The sequence below is a fragment of the Chiloscyllium plagiosum genome, chromosome 5, assembly GCF_004010195.1.
Source record: "Chiloscyllium plagiosum isolate BGI_BamShark_2017 chromosome 5, ASM401019v2, whole genome shotgun sequence".
In the NCBI taxonomy this organism is placed as follows: domain Eukaryota; kingdom Metazoa; phylum Chordata; class Chondrichthyes; order Orectolobiformes; family Hemiscylliidae; genus Chiloscyllium; species Chiloscyllium plagiosum.
This window is the reverse complement of record NC_057714.1, coordinates 69,790,436-69,802,521: the sequence shown is the minus strand read 5'-3', so window position 1 is coordinate 69,802,521 and position 12,086 is coordinate 69,790,436. Positions and strand designations below refer to the sequence as shown.

The window sequence follows — 12,086 nt, the reverse complement described above, 5'->3', positions numbered from 1 at the left end:
GTGTGGACTTGTTGGGCCGAAGGGCCTGTTTCCACACTGTAAGTAATCTAATCTAATCTTTCTAGGCCAGCTGGCTTTTTGATTTCATCTCTCCATCTTTGGACTTTTACATCCACACATATCTTCTTAAAGATACTGTTCGTAATACCCTTTCAGCACTTTCTCTTGAAGCTTTTTTGGAGGTAGGGGGGAGAGAACTGGCTCCTGAGGAAAGTTCTACATACAAAATATGGTTGTAGTATTAGAAGAGACATCTTAATTATTTCTAAGGACTTTTTACTTCTGTTTTTTTCTGTTAAAAACTTATATTTGTTGCTTCTCAAAGAATAAGGTCATTTTAAATTTCAACCATCACTCATTCTTTTGAAAGTAGCCTTTCATTAGCTGCATACAATGTTTTCAGATTAGCTGAGGCTAAATTGACGAAGGCATGGTTGCTTGAAGCATTTCTTTTCATTAAATTTGTGGCTATTGGGTTTGACTGACTGTTGTAAGATTCAGGCCATTTGAACAGAAGCATAATTTTTAAATTGTACAATGAACGTCAAAAGAAAGCTACTCACTGGAAACAATGTTTACAATTGCCCACAGGTGTTTTGTGGTCTTTTGCAAAGCAACTTAGAATTTGTAGAACTCCCTATCAATCCTTGTTCAGGGATTTGCAGTGTGAGTAAGACAAGCAAGAGTACGTCTCTAACTTGTTTTAACCAAGATTGGTGCTTCAAACCTCAAGGGATGTTATAATATCAAATTTTAAATCAACCGTTTTTGGTACCAATGGATGTTTCATCCTTTCAGCCACAATCTCTCTCAAACCTCACCTCTTCTATTGCCTCCACACCTGGTCTTTCCAATTTCACCCAACCTCTTCTGAAATGTCCAGTTGCTAACTCCAATCTGTCCCTCATGCTGACCTTTCTGACAATAATCGCTTCTCTGTCTCTGATTCTATTATTGCAGCTGCTTTTCAGGAAGAAGCTGACAATGTGCCCAAAATTTGGAGTCTTATGATTAATGAAGAAAATTTGAGAGTAGCATCTTTTTCTAAAGAACACAATTAGGCAGCTGGGACTTGCCATTGGTAACATATATTCGTAAAAATTTCTTGTGTTCCTCGAAGATGACATTCCAACAATAAAATTGTTAATCAGAAGAGAATAACTACATTTTGATCCACACATTTAAGAAAGAATAAGACCTCTTCAACTGTCTAAACAAGACCACCTGCAAACTGAAGGAAGAACACCTCATCTTCCACCTTGGAAACAACAACAAAGCCTCAACATTGAATTCACCAGTTTCCAAATCTCCCCTCCCTCCATCCCATACCAGATCCAACCCTCCAACTCGGCACTGCCCTCTTGATCTGACCTACCTAGCCATCTTTCTTCCCACCTATCTGCTCCACACTTCCCACCAACCTGTCGCAGTCACCACCTATTTTTGTCCACCTATCACCATTCCACTATCGCTTTCCCCTAGCCTGACTCCAACCCTCCCTTCATCTCTTAGCCTTCTTGCCCCTCCCCAACCCTGATGAAGGGTTATGCCCGAAACATCAACTTTCTTGCTCTGCAGATGTTGCCTGACCTCCTGTGCTTTTTCCAGCACCATAATTTATCAAAACTGACTCTCCAACATCTGCAGTCCTCACTATCTCCTTGTCTTGGATGGAGTTAAGCTTCTTGAGTGTTGCATTCATCCATGTAATGGGGAGCATTCCATCACACTCCTGACTTGTGCCTATATTTACTGCATGTATTCCTAATGAGGATTTTCGTCCTTGGAGTAAAGCTTGAGGTGAAGACTTTAATATATTTGAAACAAGGGTCAAATAGAAAGAAATTGCTCTTGCATTGTGACAGGAGTCAATATCACAGAAAGACAGCTATCCAGAATGTCAGGCAGTGTGTACAAGTTCAGTCAGACCAAACAGGTGCTTTTAATTTATCCATCTCCAGAATGTCAGGGCTGGAGAAATAATCCTGAGTACATTAGAGGAATAGTCTAGAAACACAAAACTGATGGAAGCTAATCGAATGGAAAAACCATGCCTTTGCTCTAAAAGGGTTTAAAAGTCAACAAGAAGAAACTTCCAGAAACCAATTACAGCTAAAGCCAACTGAACCAAGAAGTTGAAAGTGGGAACATGATGACCCTTCTTTCAGGTTCAAGTATCTGAAACATTATTGTTGAGGGGAAAAGGGTTATCTATTTCTGAAGATGTAATAAGACCGTTTCACATAGTTGTTATAAAATGGTGTTTCTTTTTGAGTCATAACCTTAGTTCTTTTATTTTGGCAGCATCTTGTGAATATATTCAGTGATTGACCACAGTGAACAAATATTGGAAATAAAACTTGTGGTCTATTAAGCCAGGTTTCACTTTAGCCTCTGACTTGTCCGGAATTGCTATCAGCTGGGATCATAAAATGTCTAAGGTAGACCATTCCAACAATTCACAACCCTTTTATTGAGACAATTCTTCTGATCTCAGTCTAAAATGATCGACCCCTTTATTCTGGACAGTGCCTTCCTATTCTTAGATTTTTCAGCCATGGAAACAATTGTTTAATGTTTATCCTGTCAAATCTGTTCAATAATTAATATGATCCATTTAGATCATTTCTCATTGTTTTAAGGTCCAAAATACTTCTGCCTAACTTACTCAGTCTCCCTCCATGGAATCAACCCTCTCACCACACATATCCATATAGAGTCATAGAGATGTACAGCACGGAAACAGACCCTTCGGTCCAAGTCATCCATGCCGATCAGATATCCTAATCTAATCGAGTCCCATTTGCCAGCACTTGGCCCATATTCCTCTAAACCCTTCCCATTCATATACACATCCAAATGCCTTTTAAATGCTGTAATTGTACCAGCCTCCACCACTTTTTCTGGCAGCTCATTCCATACATGCATCACCCTCTGTGTGAAAAGGTTGCTCCTTAGGTTGTTATAGTGAGCCTTCAATATACTCTTCTCCAATGCAAGAATGTAGAAACCAAAACTACACACAGTACTCCAGGTATAATCTCTGCAAACCATGTAAAGTTACATTATTCGCCAAAAGATCAGCATGATCTTGTTCACTGTAACTCCAAGCTAACTTTGTATTCCTTGTACAAGCACTCCAAATTGTTCCAGACATTATTGAAATTTAAAGTCTTTTAAATGAAATTTCTGCTTTTTTTTTAATTCTTGTTACTTTATACCTCTCTGTCTTATGTTCCATTTGCCATTGTGATACAGATATTTAAAAGCTTAACTCTTTGTAATGATAACAAAAAATATATGGATTCCAACTTCTGTAGCAATTTGCTCCTCTTTGTAATGATTACGTTTTTGTTTATACCTTCCCTTTTATCATATGTATGTTGCTCAATGTTTGCTTTTTCCTTTTTTAATTAATTGAGTGTCATTTATCTTTCCGGTTTGTCCTGCTTTCCATCCAGAGAATTTTTCTATCTGTTTGGTTGAGGAGCTTTCTGCTGTTTGAACTGCTCCTGGTCACCTCATTACTGCCAAGTAGTGAATGGTGTACACAAAGTCATACATGTTGAATTACAAAAGACATTTCTTTGTTGCTCAGATCATAATCAGGACCATTGTCTTTTATTTAAAGTTCTGATTAGTTCCTACCATGCACTTATATACCGTGTCTTGTTCTTCAAGTTGTCATATCTAATTATATTATCCCATATATTTGTTCATCTCCCTATTTTAAAAACTGCATCATCTGAATAAATTCCTGTTGGGTAAGAAAAGGAGAGAGCTGAAAGGACTTTTTTTTTAAATAATGCTATTCATGTTTTTTCGGGGCTTAATTAGGATACTTCAGTTTGTTAAATTGAAATTGTAAATTACTGCAATAAGTCTAATTTAGAATATCTTCTTTACAACTTTTCTATCTCCAAAAAGAAAGCAGATTCATTCACAAGGTTTTGTTCCAATTTATAGATGATTGCCAGCTATTAGCTAGAATGGGAATTGGTTTAGCTCATGGCTGGATTGTTGGTTTGCAGAGTAGTGTGATGCCAACAGTGTGAGTTCAGTTCCCATCACCAGTTTGAGGTTTCCATGAAGGACTCTCCTTCTCAACCTCTTCCCTCGCTTGAGATCTGGTGGCCCTCAAGTTAAATCACCACCAGTAGCTTCACTCTAATGAGAGAGTAGCTCTAATGAGAGAGTAGCCCCTATGGTCTGGCAAGACTATGGTGACACAACAACTAGCTAGAATAAAAGATTTACAGAGAGAAATTGATGGGTTAAGTGGGCAAAACTCCAGCAAATGGAGTATGATGTGGGAACATGTGAAGTTGTTCACTTTAGAAGGGAAAATAAAAGAGCAGTATTATTTAAATAAAGAAAACTGCAGAAAACTACAATACAAAGGAACTTCTTACTGTGCAAGAAGCACAAAGTTAGACACAGGTGCAACAGGTAATCAGGAAGGCTAATGTAGTGCTGGCCCTTATTTTAAGAGTTGGAGTATAAGAGTAGGGAAGTCTTGCTGCAACTGTAAAAGATGCTGGTGAGATGACATCTGGAGTACTGTAAGCAGTTTTGATTCCCTTATTTTAGGAAATAATCATTTCATTGGAAGCAGTTTAGAAAATGTTCACTCGGATGATCCCCAATATGGAGAGATTGTCTTAAGAGCAAAGGTTTAATAGGTTGGACTCTACTTATTGAAGTTTAGAAGACTCAGTGGTGATCTAATTGAAACATATTGGATTCTTGACAGGGTTAATACTGAGAGAATGTTTCCCCTTGTGGCAGAGTCTATGACCAGAATGTATAGTCTCAGAATTAAGAGGGGCCAATTAAAGACTGAGATGAAGAGGAATTACTTTTGAGGTTGAGTGTCTTTGGAACTCCTTGCAGCAGAGAACTGTGTGCAGAATCTTTTTGTGTATTTAATGCAATAGATAGATTTTTGATAAGTCAGGGGATCAAAGGTTATGAGGAAAGGGCAGGGAAGTGGATGTGAGGAGCGTCATATCAGTCATCATCCTATTGAATGGCAGAGCAGGCTCAAGGGACCATACAGCCTACTTCTGTACCTTTTTCCTGTGGTTTGATATAACTTTCATTGAGGCTTTAACTTACTGGTTTGAAAATCTAATTTCTCTTATTTTTATTTCTCAGGGATGCAGATACAAAAGCACGCTATAATGAAATTTGCAAGAAATATGGTATGTCAACATATCAAGTTACATTTATCACTTAGTGATGTTTAATATATTAGGTAAAATCTGTTGTACTGAATCATCGCATAGATGCAGCAGAAAAGGAGACCATTCAATTTGTATTGTCTCTCCAAAGGAGCAATTTATTTTGTATTGCTCCCCTGACATTTTATGTAAAGTCCTGTAAATGTTTCCTTTTAAATAGTGATCCAGATCATTCTTGAAAGTGATAATTGACCCTGCATCCACTATACATTTGGGTTTTGAATCTAATGCATTAAGTATTATAATTGTCAGTTAATTCAGAGTTGTTTAACAAATTTCATTATCTCAGACAAATTTAATTAGGATAGGGACAAAATGGTGGCACAGTGGTTAACACTGCTGCCTCACAGTGTCAGGGACCTAAGTTTTATTCCAGCCTTGAGTGACTGTGTGGAGTTTGCACGATCCCTCCTTGTCTGCATGAGCTTTCTCCCACAGTCCAATGATGTGCAGGTTAGGTGGATGGGCCATGCTAAATTGCCTCATACTGTCCAGAGATGTACAAGACAAATGGATTAACCTTGGTTTAAAAAATAAACCCTATGCGGGGTTCACGGGGATAGGGTGGTGGGAGGCCTGAGTGGGTTGCCCTTGGAGGGTCGATGCAGACTGGAGGGATTCTATGATTTTATAAGATTGCACATTAAAGCCGGTTGTTGGTGTGGTACCAAACTCAATTGGTTCTTGCTTCCAAGAGCAGGTGAATTCACCAGTTATAATCATACGCACGTCCATACATATCCTATCCCCCATGAATTGAAATCCATTTCTCCCAAACCAGGCTCCAGGCGCCAATCACACTGTATCCACACCACATTGACTTCAGTGTTTCAAGAAGGCAGCTTACCAAAACCTTCCTGAGCTTAATTAGGTTTAAGCAATGTCTACATCCTATGAACAAGTATAAAAGCAAATGATTTTAACAGAAAATCATACCATCTATCCCCATAACTATACTACTGCTTTTAATTACTAAATTCCTTCTTATAGTCCCAAATTGAAGAGTACCTTGGTACACCGGGTTATAGTCCAACGCGTTTATTTGGAAGCACTAGCTTTCGAAGCGCTGCTCCTTCAGGTATTTGTTGAGTGTAAGATCGTAAGACACAGAATTTATAGCAAAACTTTACAGTGTGATGCAACTGAATCCAGTATAACATTTCTGTTGCATCACACTTTAAACTTGTGCTATAAATTCTGTGTCTTACGATCTTATACCCCACAACGACCTGCTGAAGGAGCAGTGCTCCAAAAGCTAGTGCTTCCAAATAAACCTGTTGGACTATAACCTGGTGTTGTGTGATTCTTAACTTTGTACACTCCAGTCCAACACCACGCCTCCAAATCATCCCCTGGAAAATAGCCTGTTGTAATCAGTTTGAGGGTGCTGTTAAGCCAGCTGGTATTCGCTGAACAGAAATGTTAGGTAAGGGGAGTATGGAGTAGCTTCAGTGTGTATATAGTTCCTTTCTAATCCAGTATATAGACAAAAAGGGGAGAGTCAGAATTGTATTTTGTAACAGGGAATGAACCAGAGCAAGTAAGACATGTGGGGAACAAAAAGGCAATAATGAGCATAATTTAATGTGCCTAAAGATAATAATTGAGAAGGACATAAAAAGCAAACCAGATGAAAGATTGGAGATAAAGAGATTTTTGGGGAGCTGAGAATAGAACTTGGGACAATGAAATGGGTAATTGCATGGATAATCATTGATCTTGAATAATAAGAAACATTTAAAACGGTGTTCAAAAGAATGCAGGAAAATGTGTTTTGCTATAAGAATGAATAGACGAAATAGATCAGTAATATTTTATTACAAAGACGTGGGGAGCATTTGTGAATTAGGACAAGGGGCAGATCTCCATTATGCAGACATTAGGAGACTGCATAAACAGAGAATATTAAGAAGTTAGGAGGTAACTCAAAAAAGCTCAGTGCCAAGAGGAAATTAGATTTTCATGGAACATAAAACAAATAATAAAACATTTCATAAGCACATCGACAAAAATGATAACAGGATGATTATGGGACAGACAAGATAATATCAAACTGACAATAGGTGGCAGAAATGTTTAAAAAAAAAAAGAACTATTTTGGTTCGATTTCTACCAGAGTGATCTAACAAGTAGATATGATAGCGAACGAGGGGGGGTTCATTTAAAATAAAAAAAAGAATATATTGAATAAACTAATCAAACCCAGAGTAAATTAAATTTTATTCATTATGGTGGGAAGAGAACTGAAATTAGATGCACTGAATTCCCTGGCCATATGATGAAGTATTTTAAAGAATAAAGACTGCATTGAGGCTTTGGTGTACATGGATCTATGAGAGTGGAAAGGTGGTGGTGTTTGCGGTCACCTGGCAGTAGGCTGATAGATAATTATGGTGCTAATTTGTCACTTCAAAGATGAGAAAATCTTCATATGTTTCTTTTAAACAATTTTCTAGCTTCTAAATGCATCTTGTGAAAAGATTAACTGTATATATAGCAGCAATGCAAATTTATCATTAACACATTTCTCAATTGTGCTTATGATGTATCTCACGTATGCTTACTGGAAGCTTTGTTTTTCCTATGCATGGAGCCATCCTGTGCAGGTTAAAATGACAAGTCGAGTTATTGTACCTCTTTTAAATTAAATAGAAATACCAAGAACAAAAGTTCACTGGAGAACTTTTCACAACAGCACCTTGACCAATCGGAATCAACTTGCAAACCAATCAGCACTTTTTGTATAAATTGTTGCTCCCTTTTGAAATTTGGCATTCCTGCATCTGTCTTGTTGAATGCAAGATTGAACACTTGAAATCATTTCTCTTTAATTAGTAAAATATTTCTCTTCATTTTATCAAAGTAATACTTCCTCTCAGATTATTCAGATATTTTAATCTTTTTTTTCTTTATAGTTTACTTCTATTTTATTTCGGTTGCATAATAATTTAGAATAAACTGAATGTGTGCAAAGTTTGTTCATAAGTCGGGCTTGTTTAGGTGCTGCTTCTCCATTTCTTCAGCCTTTTGTTGTCTGTAAAACTTTCAATATTGCTACTATATCCTCAACACAGTGAATAGTCAGCCGATACTAATGCATCTTCACAAAAATCCAGCATAAATGTACTTCTCAGCTCAGTTGATTAAGGTTTTCTTTAAATTAGACTTCATGGAACAAGTTTAAAATGATATGCAGAAACTGCAGATCAGCCACTCAGAAAGTATATCTTTGCGTCATGCAAATTTTAGAAAATCTGACAACATAGCAATATGGTGCATTAATATTCTAAGTAGTAGGATGTGGTTTACCATAAAGATAAATTGTTTAAAAGAATAAGCTCAAACTCTAATAGCACTAACTCTAATGTGTTATCTGACTTGTTTCCTGTAATTTGCAAACCCTTTCCAGCAGAAATACACTACTTCCATATAGTCATTCTGTAGTGTTGTTGAAAATTCCAGATCTTCATTAGTGCAATTTCACATTTTTGAACCTTTAACAGTTTATTCATTTAAAATACCTTTCCCTTTGCTCAGTTAAGAGCTTGAGAAATAAAGGGTAATTTAGCCTCAATATCCTGCACTGTCACTCAACATTATGGCTGATCTAGCTAGTGGAACCCATCCCCTAATGTTTTCAAATCTCTGAATTCCCTTATTGAATTCCACAAAAATCTATGGATCTTTCTTGAACTGCAAAGTTCACACCCAGGACTAAATGACCAACTCTTTATTCTGAGACATTAACCCTTAGTTATTGATTCCTGATTCAGGAAAATTGTCTCTCAGTATTTGTCCTGCCTTGCTACTCGGAATTTTAAATGTTTCAACAGGATTACGTTATTTTCTTTTGAACAAGAAGAAATATTGGTCTTATCCTTGTCCTCACAAGACAATCCTCTATCCAGGAATGAGTGCAATGATGTTTGATTGTATTCTCTGTGAGCAAGTATATCCTTGGTAAGGGGACCAAAATTGTATACTGCACACCAGATGTGATGATTTGCCAGGCTTATAGACAAGGGCATTGCTATGGGCCTTTGATCCTATTTTTCACTGTTTTTACGAGGAAAGAAAGTGCTGCCAAAGGGGTAGTGAAAGGGAAGGTTGTTGATATACTTGAAGGAGTAAAAATAGAGGAGATATGAGGAAGCTGATCGTAGTTAAAATTGATTATTCACCTGGACTGGATCAGATGTATCTTTCTATGTGAACTATAACTGCATTGACTATCACCACTTTGATGCTTCCCCTTAGATGCAGAGGCTGTGTCAAAGGAGCAGAAAAATGCAGATATTGCATCCTTGTTCCAAACATTATGTAGCAGTAAACCCTGTAAATGCTCCTCAATCAATATAACCTGTGTGAACAGAAACCTTTAGAAATGATAATCAGGAAAAAGTTAAGTCACATTGACGAATGTGGATTAATAAAGAAAAGCTAGCACAACTTTGTTCAAGGCAACTGTGTTGACCGAAATTCATTGAGGTTTTGATAAGGTAAAAGACAAATGAGGGTAATTGATGTAGTATAAATGGACTTTCAAAGGCATTAGAGCAAATGCCACGTAACAGGCTAATTAGCAACATTCACATAGAACAAGAGAGCAGTCACATCATGAAAATGAATCTGGCTGTATGATATAAAACTAAGGTTCTTTCATGTTGGAGGAATGTACATAGTGGTTGGTCCTTTCGATACAACTTTTCTTGACGTATATTTAATGGCATAGACTTGTCTGCTTGGGATCGAGTTTCAAAATTTGAAAGTACTGAGAACTGCAGCAGTTGGAATTTAATATAGAGAAGTGATGATTTGTTTGGAAGAAAGAGGAGAACTAATAAAACAAAAGTGGACACTATATAAAGGGGAGGCTCAGGAGTACAGAGATGTAGATATATACTGCACATATGCTTGAAGGTGCAGGACAAGTTGATAAATAGTTAATTAGGCATGTTGGATTTTGGACTTTATAAATACAACTGTGGAGGATAAAATCAAGGAAGTTATAATGATCTATCATTAAAAAAAAACTGCTTCTGTCTCACCTGTGGTATTACATCCAATCCTGGTGCCAGATTCATTGTGAAGGTATTAATGGTGATGCAGCAAAAGCTTATAAAAATAGTTCCAGAGATAAGCAAATTCAGTTGTGTCGATAGATTGCATAATCTGGGGATGTTTTCCTTGGAGAAGGGAAGCTTGAGAAAAGATTTGAATCTGAGGAAGATGGGATCTGTACAAGTAGTATGAGTTGCAAGCCAACAGTACCAATGTCCTTGCAGGGGTATTTGTTAGTACTGAGAAGTGGCTTTAAATTGCAATGGCCAGAGGAAAAGAATTGAAGTAGCAAGATGAGAGTGAGGGGAAATAAAGATGAAATATTGGAGAGGTAGAAAGCAAAAGTATAAAGCAGAGGAGTTGAGGAAACGAACAAATGGGACTGTTGTACAACAAAACTCGAAAAAGAGGAATAACACAAGTCTGAAGATACTTTGTCCAAACACATGAATCATTCGCAATAAATTTGATGAACTAACAGTGCAAATGGGCACAATATGACTGTGATTAAGGGGGCATGTCTGCAGCAAACCAAGCTGGGAACTGAACATCTGAGGAGATATAATATTAGGAAGGACATGAAAAAGAAGAAGGCGGTGAGGTAGCATTAATATGAAAGATGAAGTCATTGCAATCATGAGAGATAATATCGGTGTAGGAAATCTAATGTGGGTGGAGCAAAATAGCAACAAGGAGTGGAAAGTATTAGTAGGAGTTGTCTGTATCCAATCAAATGGTAAGTTAGGAAGTGACAGTAATCAGGAAATTAGAGATGCATGTGACAAGGGTTTTATAGTAATCTTGAGTAATTGTAAATTGGACACTCCATATTAGCAATAATATTGTGGTGGATGCATTTCTAAAATGTGCATCAAGTTTTTTTTTAAATTAGTACATTGAAGAACCAATGAAGGAATGTGCTATCCTAGCTTTGGTTTAATGTAATGAGATGGGATTAATCAATAACTTTGCTAAGAAAGGTCCATTAGGAAAAAGTGACCATAATATAATAGTGTTCTTCAAAGGGTTTGAAAGTGAAGAAAGCTGATCCTAACCCTCAGCAAATGAAACATTAAAGACATGAGATTTTAGAAGGACAATTTCACTGAAAGGCATGACAGTGGATCGGAAATGGTAATATTTAAGATCAAATGTGTGCATTGCAACAGTTTGTTTTTAGGGGTACAAGAAGCCAACACAAAAAATTAACTCAGTTAACAAAAAAAACTAATGATAGTATTCAATCCTACGAGGTGTCATATAAAGTTGCCAGATAAAAAAGCAGATCTGAGAAATGGATGAAGTTTAGTTGAGAGCAAAGGAGGAACAAGGTGTTGTAAAAATGCAGTATTAGAGTATGAGTGAAGCTTGCAAGGGACATAAAAGTGGGTTGTAAGAGTTCTTTGAAGTATGTAAAGAAAGAAAAAGATTGGCATAGGTGAATGTAGCCCTCTTATAACCTGACATGTGAAAATAGATAATGGAGAACAAGAAAATGGCAAAGTAATTAAACAATTGTTTAATTCTGTGTTCACAGAAGTTGCAAATCGTTTCTCAGAAATGCTAGGCAAACAAGATTCTGTTTGGAACAAAGTATTGAAGGAAATTAGTATTACTTAAAAAAAAGCTGAAAAATCAATGGGCCTGAAAGCTGATTGGTCCGCAGATCCTGATATTTATATCTCAAGGTATGAAAGAAGGTGTCATGGAAAAAGTGATTTGGCTGCCGTTTTCTGAAATTCTGGGAGGCAAATGTATGTAACTTGACTATTTTTAAGAAAG

At 36.9% G+C, this 12,086-nt stretch overlaps 1 protein-coding gene across 3 annotated transcripts in view; it reads left to right on the top strand.

Moving 5' to 3' along the window:
- The window catches only part of LOC122549974 (pituitary tumor-transforming gene 1 protein-interacting protein-like), a 61,858-nt gene that overhangs the window by 26,134 nt on the left and 23,638 nt on the right, over positions 1-12,086 (top strand). For all 3 annotated transcript variants that reach the window (XM_043690291.1, XM_043690289.1, XM_043690290.1), the window contains one exon: positions 5,158-5,204. In XM_043690291.1, the coding sequence (XP_043546226.1) occupies positions 5,158-5,204 (47 nt within the window). The remainder of the gene's footprint in view (positions 1-5,157; positions 5,205-12,086) is intronic.